Source organism: Choloepus didactylus, chromosome X, assembly GCF_015220235.1.
Source record: "Choloepus didactylus isolate mChoDid1 chromosome X, mChoDid1.pri, whole genome shotgun sequence".
Taxonomy (NCBI): Eukaryota; Metazoa; Chordata; class Mammalia; order Pilosa; family Megalonychidae; genus Choloepus; species Choloepus didactylus.
Genome location: NC_051334.1, coordinates 151,280,652 through 151,302,383, shown reverse-complemented (window position 1 = coordinate 151,302,383; position 21,732 = coordinate 151,280,652). Strand labels below are relative to the sequence as shown.

The window sequence follows — 21,732 nt, the reverse complement described above, 5'->3', positions numbered from 1 at the left end:
GGAATGCAAGGGAAATGCAAAGAGTAATGATGATTTTTATGAGATTTTCACTCACCAGCCTGGATCCCTCATAAATGAAAAAGCAACAGTGAGAAGAGTCAGGTCTATGTCTGTCATAAAATATGAGAAGGTAATGCCAACTAAGCTTGAGAAAATGAAAACAAAAATAATTGAGCCTAGTACAGCTGTGGAAAGACACAATGTCTAGATTAGTGTGAACAAGTAAAATGAGTGAGTGTAGAATTGCTTGCCAATACAGAATCAGCGACCACCTAAGTAGGCCCAATTGTTACAAACATCACCTTATTAAGTGGGATACCCTTGGCAAGTTCATAAATAATCCCATATCTCACCCCTCCTAAAAAAAGCCAATAGCATTTAGAGATCAGGTAACAATGTTTAACTAATTTTCAAATGGTTTGGCTTTGCTAATACAGTCTTTTCTAGCCCCTCTGGCCCCAATAGTATAAAATCCCTATGTACTTTCCAGGAGATTTTATCTGCTTGTTTCTGCTTAATCTATACTCAGATTGTCAAATTTTGCTTTGGAAAGGTGTCCAAAAGTTTACTGTATAGCACTAGAGACATCCTTTTATTTTCATTTCTTGTTATATCAGATTTAGAACTTGGGACCAGATCCTTCAGGATTAGTTCAAAATTCAGAACACTGTGATTTCAGGTGTCTTCTGTCTTAGAACAAATGAGTTTTCAAAATGATACAGACATTGGAGAATAAGATGGCAAAGAAAGTGCCAATATGCCATTTGCACTCCATTTAGAATTATAATTTACATAATTCACAAAATGGACAGCTTACTGGAAACAAGAAAACCACTGATGTATGTTAAGAGCTAGGAATTCTAGTCTGAGAGCCCAATATACAGAAACAGTGATAGTAATGATTATACTAATTTACCTTTATGTAATACTTAAGGGTTTTACTTGGTGTTGGGAGAGGGCCTTGGGTAATGCGGGATAAATCCTATTGCCATAACTTATAACCAATTTCTTTGATTTTAATAAAATTTGGTTGTTGGGTTTATTGACTATATGTCATATAAAATAGACTTTGGCTTGTCAGAACTTTTTTTTTCCTCAAATGATATTTGTGGCCGTGAGTCTTTAGATAGATTACTTTGACTTACTGATTTTGTTAGAAGAATGTATACAAGATAGAATTATTAAGATTACTCTGGAAAACCATTTTACTCTAATAACATGGCCCCTTTCAACCCAAGATTGAGCTGCCCTGAATATCCTGAATTCCCCTTGGTGGAGAAAAAACGCAAAACATTGATGCCTTAGGAGAAATCATTGACCTTGCCCAACCTTCCTCAACCCTGCCAGCTCCATGTTCTAGAGCTCACGGTTGCCAAGACTAAGAATGAGCCCTGGTGAAAAAACCTTTGTAGACTTTAACTCTTAAAATTCACCCAACTAAGTGTTTTCATTTTGTTGTCGCTGTTTTTCCAGAAAAAGCAATTTGGCAATACATATCAAGAGCCTTAAAAATGTTCATAACTATGTATGTAAATACATAGAAACTGCATACAACAAACTGATGTTGATGATTACCTCTAGGGAGATCAGAACTGGGAGGGAGGTGGCCAGCAGGGACTTTAGCCATGTCTACAAAGTTTTCATGTATTGACTGATACAATTAATTTTAATTTTGATAAAAGAAAAATGTCCTTCCACAACTAGGACTGTCTCCCTATTATTATAGGAAATAACAACAATGCAGAAAAAAATCAGAAACAATTAACTCCTAAAATAGGAGAGAAGTTAAACAAGTTCTGAAATTTTATTTTAAGAGAATATTTATATACTAACAAAGTGATATATGGAGAAATTTCTAGCTATATTAGACAAAGTTCATAATATAATGTTAACTTTAAAATATTAGGATACAGAATTATACCCAGTAAGATCTCAATTTTGATGGGTAAAAATGATACACATGCCCTCCCTAAAATGTTATTAGTAGTTATTACTGGTTGGTGAAATTATTGTTTTCTTTGTTATACTTGACTGTATTTTCAAAGATTCTACAACTTGGCTTCTAGAATCTAATTTCAATATGCTTTTATATTTGTCTTTGGTCTTGTGTTGCAGGCGTGCCTGTGTGATTAGAGGCCAAGTGGTAGCTGTAGATGGAACCCCTCTAGTGGGGGTGAATGTTAGTTTCCTGCACCACAGTGATTATGGGTTTACCATCAGCCGGCAAGATGGAAGGTACGTTGATACTACTATTGATCATTGTTGGGGCCAAATATTGACTTCTAGCCATGGTTAAAAACCGGACCTCAAATGCAACAGTAATGAGAGGCTCAGCTTCCTTCCAGCTCTACCTACTGAATAGAAAAGTAATTGGTGGTATTTATTTCCTCTACTCCTCATCTAATTCAAACCAAATTTCTTCACTATTACTCTCAAGTATTCTTAAAAGCCTGGCCACATAGAAAGTCTCTTATCCTTTGTTTAATTCCATTCATAAATCCAACTTCACAATTCAGTGAGGTGATGCAGATAACAAATAGGGGATCTTCGAACACTGAGGCTGTTCTTCCATGATAGCCCCAAAATATTTCAGAAATAAAGGTTTCAAAATGGTTTCTTCCACAGGAACAGAGTTCAACCATATTAATTAAGGCAATTTTAAAAAGTGCCCTCCACAAGCTGCTTATTTGACTAGTGGCTGCAACTGATCAACAAGCATGCCAACCTTACCAGGGAAGCTTTTTATAGAAGGAATAAAAAAAATTGGTGTTTACACAACTATAGTGATTTAACCTTAAGCACCAACCAGGAGGCTGCTCCCTAAAGGGCTTCTCAAGGTTCTCTGAGACCTAGAAAGCAAGACAACTAGATATAATCTTTTCATCACGGAAAAGGTTTTCTCACAAAAACATTTTTATTGCTGTCATTTAGATAGACATTTGTTCAGAATATTTGAGTCAGTAGGCCCATATGTCCACCTCAAAGGTACCTATTTATGACTCTCAGAAACATTGTAATGATGGCTTTGAGGTGCTTTGGTCTCCAGGTAGCTGCCCTTAAAATGCCCTACTCATTACAAACTATATCAATGCTCACATACAGGAATCTGTTGGCTTGCAGCTTTATCAGTGTGAGAGACTATCTCATTTCAGGAACCTACAATCAAACCTTGTTAGACCTAACCACTTCAGCATTGTTAATTGTTCAAATTGGGCTATGCTGAAAATTTATTTTTTTCAACTGCCTATGCTTGTGAAAAACAGTTAAAGCAGATAATAAGGAAGAGTTTTAACATATTTAAGAAAAACTGTTTTGAAGAACTTTAGTAAATTGTATGAATTATTTGCATATAAATTATATTGGTAATCACTAACTAGTCATCTATTCATTCTAACAAGTTCAGCAGAACTACCTTGTTAGCAGGTAATCTAAATGTCTATATAGCTATATATGTGAGAGCACTAAAGATTACATTTCCTTTAAAGTATTCCATAATTGGAGCTTCTACTAATTCTAATGGACCTGTCTTCCAATAGATTGAACAATGGAATTTTGGAATTTCATTCACCAGTAACTGGTACACAAAACTAGCCTCTTGCTTACCCAGGATCTTCAAACATGCCTGTTTTACTTTGCTAATGCTGCCGAATGCAAAACACCAGAGATGGATTGGCTTTTATAAAAAGGGGGTTTATTTGGCTACACAGTTACAGTCTTAAGGCCATAAAGTGTCCAAGGTAACACATCAGTAATCGGGTACCTTCACTGGAGGCTGGCCAATGGCGTCCGGAAAACCTCTGTTAGCTGGGAAAGCAGCTGGCGTCTGCTCCAAAGCTCTGGCCTCAAAATGGCTTTCTCCCAGGACGTTCCTCTCTAGCAAGCTTGCTCCTCTTCAAAACATCACTCACAGCTGCACTCAGTTCCTTTTCTTTGAGTCAGCACATTTATATGGCTCCACTGATCAAGGCCCACCCTGAATGGGTGGGGCCACGCCTCCATGGAAATATCCCATCAGTTATCATCTACAGTTGGGTGGGGCGCATCGCCATGCAAACAACCTAATCCAAACGTTCCAACTTAATCCCCACTATAATGTCTGCCCCACAAGATTGCATCAAAGAATATGGCTTTTTCTGGGGGACATAATACATTCAAACTGGCACAATGCCAGAAATTGACAAACGGATGTTTCTTTAAATAGAATATGCCCTGAAGGACATTTGACTTTCCATGGAGAACTATTGGATCTTCAGTTTTTTAGCTTGCATACAAAGGTTTCAATGAATTATTTGATATTCACAAAAGAATGTAAAAGAATCTTGATATCTAAAAAGTCTAAAATTTCTGTTTCCAGTTTGCAGAGTACATTGAAAAAGGGAAATTTTTGTTATTATTTTTGTATTTTTAGTTTTAAGTGAAATGCCAAGACCCTCCTCCTCTGAGCTTACTGTGAGAAGTAGGTTTATATAGATGATAGATACTAGCCAGAGTCCCCTCTAGCAATAACTCTCCTCCTCAGGCTCTTTAAAGGGTGTGAGTGTTCAAAATATGTGTCCAAATGCCAACCAGACTGTCCCACTCTAATGCCTTGGACACGAAATGACAGCATGATAAGAGTTTCCATTTTTATGTCTCTGCTTGTTGCTATCTCAGATTAAGTACATTTCAAAGTAGAAAATCATAAGGAAACTATACCTGAGGGAAGAAAGACCACAGAGAGGCTGAGATTAACATTTAGGTACCCAGTAGTGTGTGATATGTGAGATGCTGAAAGGGTCTTCTGTCTCCAAATCTCAATCCCACCAATCTGCCTCAATGCCTGTAATTCTCACCATTCGTATCACTGCTCTGGGTTAAGCTATTGACCCTCCCAAAGTCCCTGTTAAATGCAAATATGTTATGTGGGATGTGGAACTAATTGCCCTCATTATCACACATTTGGACATGTTATTTGGCAACTTTCCCTAGAGAACCAGGAGAGGTAAAGTTCATGAGACCAAAATTATGTATACAAAGCAGAAGGAAGGATGGGAGTGGAAGTATGGACTTTCTAAAAGTGTGAAGAAGTTAGATATTGATATGGAAAAAGGCCAAAGTAGAAAAAAAGGAAAATAAAGGCAAATCTAAAGGAAAAAATGAATATTTATGAGTGTCTACTGTATGCTAGACACTATGCATAGATAAACATTTTGCATAGCCTTCAACAGTCTTCCATCTATGGGTAGGACTGGCTTAACCTATTATGAATTGATAACAGTTTCCAATCAAATACGTTCTCTCCCTTAGGTCTTTTATACACACTATCATATAACTTGTTTTTAATGAACCATGCAAATGGAGATGATTTGTGGTGGGGGAAATCCCAAAGAATTAATCAATAAGAGAGCAATTCTGTTTGGCATTGGAATGGTTTACATGGATTTTTGGCCACATCTCCTCCTCCATGTCAATCATTAAGTCAGTCAGACAGTATTTACTTAATTATGAATATCTCACCACTCCCTTCATATGACATTTATTATATTTATTGTATTATTACCAATTACATCTTGTTGCAGTAACAAAGGATGGCTAATACTGTATTTTTTCTTGCCAGAGTCCCCTCTAGCAAGGTGGGAAGAGAGGAAGTGTATCAGTCAGGGTTCTCCAGAGAAACAGAACTAATAGGATATGTATATGGATTAAAAGATTTATTTCAAGGAATTGAGCTTCCACTATTGTGGGGTTTGGCTAGTCCCAAAATCCATAGGGCAGAAACCAGTAAGCTGGCAACTCTCTGGCAAAAGCTAATGCTGTAGTCTTGAGGCAGAATTTCTTCTTCAGGGAAAACTCAGGTTTGTTTTTAGGGAGTTTTAGCTGATTGAGGCCCACTAACATTATCAAGGATAATCTCCTTTACTTAAAGTCAAGTGGTTATAGATGTTAACCACATCTACAAAATACCTCCACAGCAATACCTAGATTGGTGTTTGGTTGAATAGCCGGGTACTATAGTCTAGTCAAGCTGACATATAAAACTATCACAGGAAACCTGGGGAAAGTCTCTAGGAAACCTTAAAAATCAATATCTGCTCATGAAGACAATCAAAAGCTGGACTAGTTTCATTTGAATTACAAAGGAAGGAAATATATTGTAAACTTAATAGGGCAATGTACCTGATTTGAGAAAAAGTTAACATTTGTTGAGTCCCTTCTATATGATGGATCCTTAAATGTTCTTCTCATTTACAATAGTAGCTGAAAAATAGATCATATTAGTCCCATTTTACTAATGAGGAAACTGAAGCTCATGGAGTTTAAAGAACAAGCCCAAAGACCCAAAGACCCAAAGCCTGGCAGAGCTGGGATTTGATCCCAGGTATGTATGAACCCAAAACCATATTCTTTCTACAAAATATGATGCCTGCCCTGCCTGCATAGTCTTTCTATAAGTAGAGAATAATTCCCAGGTACATATGTACTTGTTTGGATGGTTTATTTTGTTTTTGTGGTTTTGTTTGTTTTTGTTTTCATATAACTAAGCATTTCAGTTTTAAGGAGTCAGGATTTTAGGTTTGGGTGCCTAAAGACACAGAGTTAAGTCAACATAGAACATGAACTAGAAGAAGGGTCTCTTGACTGATAGTGTAGGATTTTCTCCATTGTACTTGCCTTAAATTGCTACTGTATTATGAATTCAGCCTCTGTGTCTTAAACCATAAGCCATTGGGGGTTTTCTTTTTTTTTTTCATTGAAACCTAGATTATTTTCTATAGTTACTGTAGTTCTTCAAATCCTCTTTTTAGAAACTGCCTTAATATTATACTTGACTGAAAAAGCAACAAGAAAAAATACAGTATTAGCCATCTTTTGTTACTGCAACAAGATGCAATTAGTAATAATATAATAAATACAATACATGTCATATGAAGTGAGTGGTGAGATATTCATGATTAAGTCTGATTCCCTATCAGGGCTTTTTACCATTGAAAAAGTGTTTTACAGAAAGATCTTTTTTAATGCAGGGAATTGCTTACATTTCTCTCCTGTGAATTTAAGTTGCTTTGAACATTTAGGAGCATTATCTTACCCTTTTTCCATCTTTAAGACATAATGAGAATAATTTGTCACTATCTTACTCTTATACAGTATTTTATGCTTTTTGAATGCTTTCAAACACAGTATTTCAAAGACAAGATTTTACTTAAAATAAAAGTACGGTAGAACCATCTAATGCAAAATGAACTGAAATCTGAGTCCACTTTGCTCCAATGCAATAGTTAGGTCAGAGACCACATCTTAGAGATGGACAGGATTACTTTACAGGAGAGGTAGTCTTGCTTTGTTAGAGATTTAGAAGGCATTGTTGGCAAAGATGGGCAAGCTGTCTTACAAAAGGAAACCAAGACGCATTCTTGAGGGAAACAGAAATCCTGAATCTAGGGTTCAAGTAGAATAGGGAAACAAAGGGAGTAGCCCCAGGTTCAGGCATGGTATAGTTCAAGCACATTTCACTGAACAATTTTCCTCTACCACATGCCAACTCAAAGACACCATCTGGTTTCTGACATTATGTTTGTGACCCTAAATAAGATATTTAATCTTTTGGATTCTTCCATTTTTTATGTTGCATTATAGAGTTGTGTCTGTGTATGTGTGTGTATGTGTGTTTCAAGATGAATGATGCATTATATTAAAGATGCTGCTCAATGTTAAGTGGTCTTCTTTTTATCTCTAGTACCTAAAAGGGGAGCAGTGTTGTCAGATTTGGCTTTGCAGAAATACATGCAGCATTTTTTTTTAGCATGGTATTAAAATTGGCTTTAAAATTCTGGGTAAATATCAACTGGTGGTATGGAAATTCTTCTCAGAAGGCTACTGGATGGTGGAAAGAAGTTATTCATGGAATAAATAGCTAGAAAGAATTTTTAAAATAGAGAAGTCAAATGGATTTAGTTAACTCCCAAAACAAAGAAAGGGCAATAAAATCAGCCTATTATTTTTTGCCTTAATTTCATTTTGATTGCTCATTTGTTGAAACGGTCTTATATTCTTCCTTCTCAGTTTTGACCTCGTAGCCATTGGTGGGATCTCTGTCATCTTAATCTTTGATCGATCACCATTTCTGTCTGAGAAGAGGACACTCTGGTTGCCTTGGAATCAGTTTATTGTGGTGGAGAAAGTAATCATGCAGAGAGTTGTATCAGACCCACGGTCCTGTGATATATCCAACTTTATCAGCCCAAACCCTATTGTGCTTCCTTCACCACTCACATCATTTGGAGGGTCCTGTTCAGAGAGGGGAACTATTGTTCCAGAGCTGAAGGTGGGTATATTGGCCTTTGACTATATAAATTCATAATACCATAAGGTGATAAACAGTGTAGAATGGCTGAATTCCTTTTATTGCTCTGGCTAGCCCTATAATGTGCTGTCCTCCATTTGTTAAGAAAAACCTTCAAATATAGTAGCTCTGGCACACATTTGCAAAGCAATTGGCCAGGATATGAGGGTGCTATCTGTGGTTATGGAACAGAGATGGATGAATTAGCTGTCATGAGAATTAAACCCCAAACCTTGACCTAATGAACACTGTGTTCTGAAGAACAAAGCTAGCTGACTCAACTTTAATAAAGAATAATCAGTGAACTTGGATTGTCTGTGATTCTGAAATTAAAGCTCCTTAAGAAATCAGTTTTCTTCCATCATCTAGTTTACATCCTTTGTCATTGTTCTTAGAAGTCATGGTAACTTTTCTTGTTTGCTTGTGTTTAATAAAGGTAGTTTTCAAGCCTGTTTTTTTTTATGATTTTAATGTTTTGCTTCTGAGTCTTCAAGCTTTATAGTCAGGGGAAGGCATATTTTTGAACCTTGATATGTTAGGATTCCTGAGAATTTTTCTTTATAGAAAATTCAATATTTTCATTTCAAAATTAAGGTATTCAAACAACCATTGAACAATTCCCTCATCAGATTATAGAATCATATCAGTGATAGTTAAATGTGGAAACCACCAAAATGGACTCATAAGTCTTACAGATCTAGAATTCAAGAAGTATGCCCAAGAAGCAAATAGGCACTGCAAGGTCGAGTTAGTTCTTCCACCACAACATCCACTCCGGGTATTAGCAGTGCCCAGAGGATACCATTTTGGAAAATCTCACACAAAAGTAGTCTTCTACAGGAAGAGAAGTCCAAAGAATTTCCCATCCTGTCTTTTCCATTCTTTTTCCTTAGAAAAGAAGAGAAAAGACAGTATTTAATGAGTACATGTGATCTCTATAGTAACCTCTTCTGTTCTGGTTTGCTAATGCTGCTGTTATGCAAAATACCAGAAATGGATTGGCTTTTATAAAGGGGGTTTATTTGGTTACAAATTTACAGTCTGAAGGCTATGAAAATGTCCAAATTGAGGCATCAACAAGAGTATACCTTCACTGAAGGAAGGCCAATGGTGTCAGGAAAACCTCTGTTAGCTGGGAAGGCACGTGGCTGGCATCTGCTGAACCCAGGTTGTGTTTCAGCTCCTCTCTCAGCTCCTGGGCTTTCTTCAAAATGTTGCTCTTGGGGCATTTTGCCCTCTCTTAGCTTCTGTGGAGCAAACACTGGGCTAGCATCTCCAATGTGCCAGGAAAAGTCTGCTTTCAACTGCCATCTTCAAAATGTCTCTCTTAGCTGCTCTCCAAAATGTCACTCTCAGCTGCTCTGAGGTCCTTCTGTTTGTGAACTCTTTTATAGGGCTCCAGTGATTAAATCAAGAACCACCCTGAATGGGCAGGGTCCATATCTCCATGGAAATAATTCAATCAAACATTTCACATCTCCATGGAAACAGTCAATCAAAGGATTCCAACCTAATCAACACTAATACATCTGCCCCCACAAGATTGCATTAAAGAATATGGCTTTTGGTGGGACATAATATATCCAAACTGGCACACTTTCACAGATATCTTTATGAAGTATGAGTCTTCTCTCAACACAAACGTTTTCCAAATAATATAGGATTGCATGCTTCCTTAAGGAAATGAAATACTCAGGTGCTAAATGTTGTGCTATCCTTCACTATTTTACTTCTGCCACCCTCTAAGAAGACAGAGTCAATGGACAACACTGGTATCAAATAGATAATATAGAGGAAAAAGAACTAGGAAAAGCATAGACAAGAAGGATTGATGGCCTATGAAACAGGAGAATGAACAGAAATCCTGGATAATATGGAGCACCATGTATTTAATAATCATTTCTGCTGGGCACACTAGTTTGGAAGGAAAAGAGGGGACAAGTTCTGAGCAAAAAATGGATGAAGGCATGAGAATACCCACACTATCCATGCAACCTTAAACATGTTGAATAGGAGAGGCTCTTTCTTCAGATGTGTTTTGAAAGATAAAAGTCATGGAACAAAAGATTTAGCTTTAGTGACTGCTTTTGGTTGTTTAACTCCATCTATGTTAATAAACAAATATACAATGGCAATTAATTAAAGAAGACAAGTGGTATTCTCACTCTGAGACCAAGGTTTGGTATAAAATTTTCAAAGGAGTTATTGGACATTATTTGCTTCCCAGTCATAGGTGCAAACTTGCAGAAACTCGTTCCCAACTATTGGTACATCTAAGCACAGAGAAATATGAAAGCAAAGTTTGATTAAAGATTTGGCCCTCAGGGTCAATCCAAAGCTCCAAAGAAGGCAAATTTTATGGCATCAGTAAAGATTAATTCTAGGGAAACCATAATCTTTGTCATAAAATATCACTTGCTTGGCATGCTTCTGGAGTCCTTCCTCTTAGAGAGCCTAGCCTGAATAAGGATTACAAAAAAGGCTTTGTGATATATGATTTAACACCAAACAAGATTTTGTGTGTGTATTTATAAGAAATAGACCACTTAAAAGAGCCTGTAGCAGTGAATTGCTTGACATTCAGCAGTGTGAACTTTTCCAACTCCTACTAAGCAATTTTTGGAACACTGCTGAAAAACTGAAATTGTTCTTTTCACAGTCTTTCCTGGCAGGGGAAAAAGGAGAGCAATCCTCAGGTTGGCTGAATTTCTTATCTCCATGCAGATTCAGAGCAAAATTTGAAACCTCAGGTCCCACAATCTCACTAAGATTCTAGAATGAATTCCTTGACATTCATAGAGTCTTTTATGTTCTCTCCTTTGGCATGTTTCTAAGACAACAAAGCATGCAATCTCTTTGTCTATCTTTGACACTGAAAAGAGCCCATTCAACTTCTTTTTTTCTTTCAGGTTGTACAGGAAGAAATCCCCATTCCTTCCAGCTTTGTGAGGCTGAGTTACCTGAGCAGCCGCACCCCGGGGTATAAAACCCTGTTAAGGATCATTCTGACACATTCAACGATTCCCGTGGGAATGATAAAAGTACACCTCACAGTGGCTGTGGAGGGGAGACTCACACAGAAGTGGTTTCCTGCTGCAGTTAATCTCATCTACACATTTGCCTGGAACAAGACCGACGTCTATGGACAGAAGGTTTGGGGACTGGCAGAGGCTTTGGGTATGATGAACTAATTCTATGTAAATAACTGTATTATGTTCACAAAAAAGAAAACATTAGTTGCATATTAATTTGTATTTTGAATAATTATGGTTTTTTTTTTCCTATTTCAAGGATCTAAGGCATTTTCCATTTACACATTCCCTTTGGGTCTGTTTAGAGTTCTGTTTTCACATGCTTTTGCTGCAAAACAATTTTAGTTTCCTTTTCATGATGGCTGCATATCAGTGAAATCACACAATATTTGACTTGTAACTGTCTCTAGAGCTGAATGCTGCCTTCTAATTGTGACCTTTGGGGTGGCATTCTTTGGGCCATGATTTTGGATCTGACATTTAGACTGTTATTTCCACTTAGAAGCTACAAAATTCTAACTTATAGGTATCTCCACGTCCTATTTTTTTTCATGTCTTATCTTTTGTATCTAAGATGGTTGGATTCCATTCACTTGTGACTTTGGTAGGTTAAATAAAAATCACCCTGCTTTCCTATTCCTTTTGATTTTTTTGTAATCTTAACTTTAAAACCTAAATTCCATAAATAGAAGGAAACTTAAGTGTCCCTTTGGGCCTATGATTTTCAGATATTTAATTCTCTCAGACAAGTGACATTTAAAAAAACTGAAACTCATGTTTGCCAACTTTTTATTTTGCCAAATGTCTTAGTTTGCTAATGCTGCAGAATGCAAAACACCAGAGATGGATAGGCTTTTATAAAATGGGGGTTTATTTCACTACACAGTTACAGTCTTAAGGCCACAAAGCATCCAAGGTAACACCTCAGCAATCGGGTACCTTCACCGGAGGATGGCCAGCGACGTCTGGAAAACCTCTGCTAGCTAGGAAGGCAGCTGGCGTCTGCTCCAAAGCTCCGGCCTCAAAACAGCTTTCTCCCAGGACGTTCCTCTCTAGCAAGCTTGCTCCTCTTCAAAACATCACTCCCAGCGGCACTCTCTTTCCTCTCTTTGAGTCAGCTCATTTATATAGCTCCACGGATCAAGGCCCACCCCGAATGGGTGGGGCCACGCCTCCATGGGAACATCTCATCAAAATTATCTCCCACAGCTGGGTGGGGCACACTCCAAGCAAATCTAACCAACACCAAAACTTCTGCCCCACACAAGACCACAAAGATAATGGCATTTGGGGGACACAATACACTCAAACCGGCACACCAAATAAGAATATTTTTAAAAGAAAGAAAATCCTGCTACAATCTACTATTGCTTACCACTAACGTAATTTAATAACAAAAAGATACCCAAAAAGGAGACTAGTCTGTCATAAGCAACCTAACACTGACACTCAGAGAGACAGACGTGTGAACAGACAGACACCAGAGTCTGTATTACTTTCTCACTCTGTGGAAGACAGTGAAAACAACCTAAGGGACCTATCACTGCTCTGTGGATCTGCATTTGGGAGTCATTGATCCTTGTGCCTTTAGGCAGTGTCTCATGGAAACCACCCAGGGACAGATGAGAAGACTATTTTTAAAGCTCTCCAGAGAAGTCATTTTTATATCTTCCCTTGGAAGTGCCTATCATGATACATCTCCTATATAGCTGCCCTATATTTCTTAGACTACAGCGTGTTAAATTCCTCTTGCTCTTTCCAGAGGAAAATAGGGAGACAGGGAAAAAAAAAACTGGTGACCCTTTGCCCAACAGGCCCTCATATATTTAAATAATTCATTTATGTTGGACTTTATGAGATTGTAAGGAACATGGACAGATTTCAATTTCCTCAGTTAATAGGGAGTTATTGTAAAGACACATGGGAGGTTTTTTTCCCACAAAATGGCAGTGTAGGGAGTTCTAAGATTCAGTTCATCCTCCAAGGAAGTCAGTAAATAGCCAGGAACTGTCTGAAACAACTGTTTGGGGTTCTGGAGATCAGAAGAACACTGTACTACACCATCCAGGAGCAGAAGGAAGGAGACTGATAAACTGCAATAGATATCTCTGAGTAGATCAGTCCGCACCACAGAGGCTGGTGCCCATCTCCCACTGGTATGGCAGGCTGCTTCAAGAGCCACTCCATGGCTGGAAATAGAAGCCCTCTCACCTAGGAAAAGAGAGAGGGAGGGGTACTCAGCCAGATACTGCGGCTTTTGATTAGCAAATTCAGACTGCTGGGTACCATCTCTGAGTACAGATAAATTTACAACTACCCAGACAGAAAGCACCTGGCAGGTTCACTCCCAGGAGGGGAGGAAGCAGGGCAGATTGAGAGACACAGTAACTTTTCAGGATGGTGGAGATCAGTTTGGTGAAGAATAGCTTTCCCCAAGAAAAGAGGGGTGAAAGCTGAGCACCAACTCTAGCTCTTGACTGGCAAATTTGGAGTGCTGTAGTACAGCTCTGAGAACAGCTCAAGTTTTAACCAACTCAATACAGAAAACAGCTGGCTACCTTCATTTCAAACCTGCCCCTGGCAGCAGAGGAAACAGGGTTGACAAAAGACACAGTAACTTCTCAGGGCAGCAGGGAGAAGTTTGCTGAGGGGTGGCTTTTCCTCTGGAAAAGGGGGGCAGGGCGGGGCTGGGTACTGACTCTGGCTTTTTATCAGCAAATTCAGAGTGCTGGATTCTAGCTCAAAAGAACAGCTGCAGTTGTAAATGACTTAGGGCAGAAAGTGGCTGGCATTCTCTGTTTCAACCCTGCCTCCTGCAGAAGCGAAAGTAGGGCTGACTGATAGTGTAACTTCTCAGGACAGCAGGGAACAGGGTACTGAAAGGTGGCTCTTCCACAAGAAAAGGGTGATGGCAAGGCCCAGTGACGTATGCAGCTGTTGATTAGAGGCTTCAGATTCCAGGATCTGGGTTCTGACCAACAGTTTTCATCCTGCCCTAGCCAAAAGCATCTGGCAACCTCTGTCTCAACCAAGTACCTAGCAGGAGCAGAGTTGGCAGATGATAAAGGCACAGTACCACCTTAGGACTGTGGGGAACAGTTGGCTGAAGAGTGCTATCTGCTGGGGAAGATAGGAAAGCACAGAATCAGGGAGACATCATAGAGAAGATTAGTGTCCTTCTGGGCCTCCCCCTCAGGGCACTTTGAAACTGATCCACACCCTCTTCATGGGTCCTGGGCCTGTTTTGACTGGGAAAAAAGCTAACTTGGGTAGGTCCTGTCCAGGGGGACCCTCCTCCCAGAATTAGCCCTCCAGGTAAAAGTGTCTAAAGATAACAAAAGGAGTGCTAAAAACATATAGAGACAAATAAAAAACAAACAGAACAGGTCAAAATTCCTGGAAGAGGAAGAGGGAAAAAGAAGCTTTTCCTGTAATCTCAAAAAAACAGACTATATATTCAGGTCAACAAATAAGAGGAATAAGACCTGAAAAAATTCTGATCAGTTAAACATGAGCTATTCTAGAAGTCTAGAATGAGTTGAGTCAAGGGTCAAAGAAGAGCTATAGCATAAAACAAATCAACAAGAAACCCCTAGGAAAGAGAGAGAAACTGACCTTCAGAATAAACTCATCAAGAAAATCAGATGCCTAGACACCAGCAAAAATTACAGGCCATACCAAGAAACAGGAAGATATGGTCCAGTCATAGGAAGAAACTAAAATTTTGGATGAGATTTAAAAGTTAAAACAACTAATTAAGGATGTTCAAACAAATCTCCTAAATCAATGCAAGAAGATGAAAGAAGATGCGGCAAAAGAGATAAAGGGGGGAGGAGCTAAGATAGTGATGTAGAGAGGTGTGGAATTTAGTTTGTCCCCTGGAACAACTAATAAACAACCAGGAACAGCTAGTAAATAATCTGGAACAACTGCTGGGGACAACTGTAACTGTTCACACATTGTACACCAACCTGGATTGGGTGGAGTGGCTGAGATTGCAGCATAAAATCTGTAAGTAAGAGCTGTGGAACTCCCCCCATGGCAGGCTAAGCTGCAAAACCTCCCTGTGGGAGAAAGCAGCATTCTTGGAGAGAATGAATATAGCTCAGGCCAGCTCCCACTGGGGTTTTAATTAACAAATGTGGACTGCTCAAAACAAGCTACAAACATAGACAAGAAGCAAAGTACCCTGAGGTCACTCCCAGTGGAGAGGAGGTGGGGCTGATGGAGAGGAACAAAATTAATTTTAAAAAGAAAGAAAAAATACAGAGACTTTTAGAGACTGACCTTAGAGAACTGGAAAACACTTGTGCCCCAGGAGGGGGAGCCCAGAAGGCCAGATGCCCTATCTGACCGATGGGTGAAACTGGGGGGCCATGGACTTGCTCTGAAGGGGGGCTTTCTTTCCCTTTGTCTCTCTCTCAACCTGAGTGGCTCAGTGGAGCCTCAGCCATTTTCAATTTGCACTGCTCTGACCCAGACAGGGGTGTACTTGACAGAGTCAGAGAGACAAAGAAAATTCAAATGCAAAAGATAACTCCCTAGGGGGTGTATCTTCCCTAAGAGGAAGGAGGTGAGGCCCAACTCAAGGGAATGCCCTCCCCTCAGAACTCAGACCCTAGGGCCTGGGGGAAAACAGAACAGAAACAACCTACACCAGTCCAGAGCAACAGGCTGACAAGCACCACCTGCTGGGCAGGTTAGGAAAAGCACAGTGGCCAGAGGCCTCACAGGGAAGTCTGTCAAACTCTAAGACACACCCTCAGGGAGACTTGAAACTGAATATAACCCCATTCTGAGCCCTGAGCCCATTCTGATCTGGGAAAATCTGATTGGGGTAACCAGGGAATCCAGATGTCTAGACAACAGAGGACTACAAACTACACTGGGAAGGGTGGAGATATGGCCCAATAAAAGGAACAAACTTACACCTCAATCAAGATACAGTGAAGATATTGCTTCACTTTAATGAAAGAATCAATTAAAGATTTTTAAAGAAATATGCTAAATCAAATCAAAAATCAAATCAATGAGCTCAGGGAAGATATGGCAAAAGAGATGAAGGATATAAAGAAAACACTGGGTGAACATAAGGTAGAAATCACAAGTTTGAAAAAACTACTGGCAGAATCTATGGAAATGAAAAGCACACCACAAGATGAAAAACACAATGGAAACATACAACAGCAGAGTTCAAGAGGCAGAAGAAAACATTCAGGAACTGGAGAATGAGACACCTGAAATCCTACACACAAAAGAATGGATGGGAAGAAGAGTGGAAACATATGGGCAACAACTCGGAGAATTGAATGAAACATGAAGCACATGAATATACATGTCATGGGTGTCCCAGAAGGAGAAGCGAAGGGAAAAGGGGCAGAAGCCATAATAAAGGAAATAATGAGAATTTCCCATCTCTTATGGAAGACATAAAATTACAGACCCAGGAAGCACAGTGTACCCCAAACAGAATAAATGTGAATAGACCTATGCCAAGACAATAATCAGATTATCAAATGTCAAAGACAAGGAGAAAATCCTGGAAGCAGTAAGAGAAAAGCAATCCATCACATACAAAGGAAGCTTGATAAGACTATGTGTGGATTTCTCAATAGAACCATTGAGGCAAGAAGGAAGTGGTGGGATATATTTAAGATACTGAAAGAGAAAAGCCACCAACCAAGAATCTTTTGTCTGGCAAAACTGTCCTTCAAATTTGAGGGAGAGTTTAAAATATTCTCTGACAAACAGACAATGAGAGAGTTTGTGAACAAGATACCTACGCTACAGGAAACACTAAAAGAAACACTACAGACAGATAGGAAAAGACAGGAGTGAGAGGTTTGGAACACAATTTTCGGTGATGGTAGCACAGCAGTGTAAATACACTAAACAAAGATGACTGTGAGTATGGTTGAAAGAGGAAGGTTAGGAACATGTGGGACACCAGAAGGAAAGATGAAAGATAAAGACTGCGACTGTATAACTCAGTGAAACCTAGAGTGGTCAACAATTGTGACAAAATGTACATATATATTTTTACATGAGGGAGAACAAATGAATGTCAGCCTTGCAAGGTGTTAAAAATACGGTGGTATTGAGGAAAAATACAATCAATACAAACTAGAGACTATAGTTAACAGAAACTTTGTATTGTGCTTCCTTTAATGTAACAAAGGCAATATACCAAAGCTAAATGCCTATGAGAGGGGGATAAAAAGGAGGGGCATAGGACCCTTGGCATTGGTGGTGCTGTCTGACTCTTTAATTTTACTTTAGTTTAATTCTATCTTTCCTCTTGGTGCTTTTCAGCTGTCATTTTTTCTTTCTTTTTCCTTTTCTTTTGTCTCTCTACCTTCTTGGACTCTTCCTCTTCCTTTGTGGAAGAAATGCAGATGTCCTTATATAGATAGTGATGATGTTGGTAAATGCATAAATATGTGATTATACAGGCAGGGAACCATCGATTGTTTACTAAGGACAGAATGTATGGTGGGTGAACAAAACCATCTTAAAAAAACAACAAAAAATGGGATGATGAAGAAACCTTGAGGGCACTATATTGAGTGAAATAAGTCAGACACAAGAGGACAAATTTTGTAGCATCTCACTGATATGAACTAATTATAACAGGTAAACCCATAGACATGAAATATATGCTACCAGGATATAGAACAAGGCTAAAGAATGGGGAGTGGCTGCATGATCTGAACAGAATGTTTAACTAGGTGGAACTTAAGTATTTGGAAGTAGACAAAGGTGACAGAAACATGATATTGTGAGAACAACTAACAGTGCTGAATGGTGTGTGAATGTGGTGGAAAGGGCAGGCTTAGAGTCATGTATGTCACCAGAAGGAAAGTTAAAGGTTAGAATATGGCAATGTATAAAACAGTGAATCTTGTGGTGGACAATGTCCATTATTAACTACAGATATTAGAAACGTCTTTCATGAACTAGAAGAAATGTATGATACTATAACTAGAAGTTAATAATAGAGGGGTATATAGGGAAAAATATACCTATTGCAAACTATGTGCTATAGTTGGGAGTATTTTAACATTCTTGCTTCAACAGTAACAAATGTGCTATACCAATACCATGAGTCAATAATGGGGGGGGGTAGGGGTATGGTAGGATTTGAGTTTTCTTTTTTGTTTTTATTTCTTTTCTGTAATAATGGATGCACAGCTGTATGATGGTATCATGGGCAATTGATTGTGCACATTGGATGATTGTATGGTATGTGAACAATCTCAATAAAATTGAATTTTAAAAAAAGGGGTAAAGGATATAAAGAAGACACTGGGTAAGCATAGAGAAGAATTTGAGAAATGTAAAGGACAAACAGGATTTATATGAATGAAAGTCACAATAGAAGAGATGAAAAATACAATGGAGACATACAACAGCATATTTGAAGAAGCAGAAAAAAGGATCAGTGAACTAGACACTACCCCAAGATTCTAATCAGAATGTCAAGCGCCAAAGACAAAAAGAGAATTCTGAAAGCAGCAAGAGAAAAGCAATTCATCACATACAAGGGAAGCATGATAAGACTAAGTGCTGATTTCTCATCAGAAACCATGGAGGCAAGAAGATAGTGGTATGATATATTTAAGACATGGAAAGAGAAAAACTACAAGCCAAGACCTTTTCTGACAAAACTGTCTTTCAAAAATGAGAGTTTAAAATATTCACAGATAAACAGAAACTGAGAGAATTTGTTAACAAGAGAACTGCCCTACAAGAAAGACTAAAGATAGTGTTACAGGTGAAAGGAAAAGACAGGAGAGAGAGGTTTGGAAGAGAGTATAGAAATAAAGAATACCAATAAGGGTAACTGAAAAGGTAAAAAAAAGAAGCAAAAATAAGATATGACATATAAAAGCCAAAGGATGAAATGACTGAAGAAAGTATGGCCTTTTCAGTAACAACATTCAATGTTAATGGACTAAACTTCCCAATCAGAAGACATAGACTGGCAGAATGGATAAAAAAAATATGATTTATCTACATTCTGTCTACAAGAGAATCACTTTAGACCCAAGGATAAAAATAGGTTGAAAGTGAAAGGGTGGAAAAAGATATTCCATGCAAACAATAAATGGAAAAGAGTGGGGGTAGCTATATTAGTATCAGAAAAAATAGACTTTAAATGCAAAATTGTTATAAGCTACAAAGAAGGACACTATATATTAACAAATGGGGTAATCCACCAAAAAGAAATAACAACCATAAATATTTATGCATCTAACCAGAATGCCCCAAAATACATGAAGCAAACATTGGCAACACTGAAGGGAGAAATAGATGTCTCTACAAGCATAGTTTGAGACTTTAATACACTAGTATCATCAATAGAACATATAGACAGAGGATCAATAGGGAAACAGAGAACTTGAATAACATGATAAATGAACTACACCTAACAGATATATACAGAACATTTCACCTTACCACAACAGAATATACATTCTTTTCAAGTACTCAAGGATCACTCTACAAGGTAGACCACATGTTAGGCAAGAAAACAGGTCTCAAAAATTTTAAAAAGATTAAAATTATATAAAGCAAGGACTCGGGCAAGATGGCAGCATAGAGAGGAGTGGAAGCTAAGTAGTCCCCCTGGAACAACTACAAAAAACCAGAAACAACTAGTAAATAATCCAGAATAACTGCGGGGGGACAAACGAGACCATCCACTCATCATACACCAACCTGAATTGGGAGGAATGCCCGAGAACACAGCATAAAATCTACATAAAATTACAGATCCAAGAAGCGCAGCATACTCCAAACAGAAGAGATATGAATAGGCCTACGCCAAGACACTTAATAATCAGATTATCAAATGTCAAAGACAAACAGAGAATCCTGAAAGCAGCAAGAGAAAAGCAATCCATTACATACAAAGGAAGCTTAATAAGACTATGTGCGGACCTCTCAGCAGAAACCATGAAGGCAAGAAGGAAGTGGTGTGATATATTTAAGATACTGAAAGAGAAAAACCACCAACCAAGAATCCTGTATCCAGCAAAGCTGTCCTTCAAACATGAGGGAGAGCTCAAAATATTTTCTGACAAACAGACAATGAGAGACTTTGTGAACAAGACACCTGCCCTACAGGAAATACTAAAGGGAGCACTACAGGGTGATAGAAGACAGGAGTGTGTGGTTTGGAATACAATTTTGGGAGATGGTAGCACAACAATGTAAGTACACTGAACAAAGGTAACTATGAATACGGTTGAGAGAGGAAGATGGGGAGCATGTGAGACACCACAAGAAAGGAGGAAAGATAACAACTGGGACTGTGTAACTTGGTGAAATCTAGAGTATTCAACAATTGTGATAAAATGTACAAATATGCTCTTTTACGAGGGAGAGCAAGCAAATGTCAACCTTGCAAGGTGTTAAAAATGGGGAGGCACTGGGGGAGGGATGCAATCAGCATAAACTAGAGACTGTAACTAATAGAATCATTGTATTATGCTTCCTTTAATATAACAAAGGTGATATACCAAGATGAATGCAGATAAGAGGGGGGGATAGGGGAGGCATGTTAGACACTTGACATTGGTGGTATTGTCTGATTCTTTATTCTACTTTGATTTAAGGTTATTTTTCCTTTTGCTGCTTCCTAGCTGTCATTTTTTTGTTTCCTCTTTCTTTTGCCTCTCTACCTTCTTTGACTCTCCCTCCTGCCTTGTGGAAGAAATGTAGATGCTCTTGCTTAGTATGAGCAGAATGTTCAATTAGGATGAACTTAAATGTTTGGAAATGAACAGGGGTGTTGGTAGCAAGATGTGAGAATAACTAACAGCGCCGAATGGTGTGTGAATGAGGTGGAAAGGGGAAGCTCAGAGTCATATATGTCACCAGAAGGAAAGTTGGAGGTCAAAAGATGGAAATGCATAAAACTGAATCCTATGGTGGGCAATGTCCATGATCAACTAACTGTACAAATACTAGAAATCACTTCATGAACCAGAACAAATGTATGACAATACAATTAGAAGTTAATAATAGAGGGGCATATAGGGAAGAACTATATACCTATTACAAACTATATACTACAGTTAGTAGTATTTCAACATTTTTTCATAAACAGTAACAAACATACTGTATCAATACTAGGAGTCAACAATTGAGGGGGGTTGGTTAGGGATAGGGGAGGTTTAGAGTTTCCTTTTCTTTTTTTCCTTTTTCATCTTTCACTTTATTTCTTGTCTGGAGTAATGAAAAGTTTCTAAAAATTGAACAAAAATTAAGTGTGATGGATGCACAGCTGTATGAGGGTACCCAGGGGCAAGTGATTGTACACTTTGGATCTTTGGATAATTGTATGGTATCTGAACAATCTCAATAAAAATG

The 21,732-nt window shown here is 38.4% G+C and overlaps 1 protein-coding gene across 1 annotated transcript in view; it reads left to right on the top strand.

The window, feature by feature from the left end:
* The window catches only part of TENM1 (teneurin transmembrane protein 1), a 388,184-nt gene that overhangs the window by 188,492 nt on the left and 177,960 nt on the right, over positions 1-21,732 (top strand). The window contains exons 7-9 of the mRNA XM_037821365.1: positions 2,116-2,235; positions 8,044-8,305; positions 11,233-11,500. Coding sequence (XP_037677293.1) covers positions 2,116-2,235; positions 8,044-8,305; positions 11,233-11,500 — 650 coding nt within the window. The remainder of the gene's footprint in view (positions 1-2,115; positions 2,236-8,043; positions 8,306-11,232; positions 11,501-21,732) is intronic.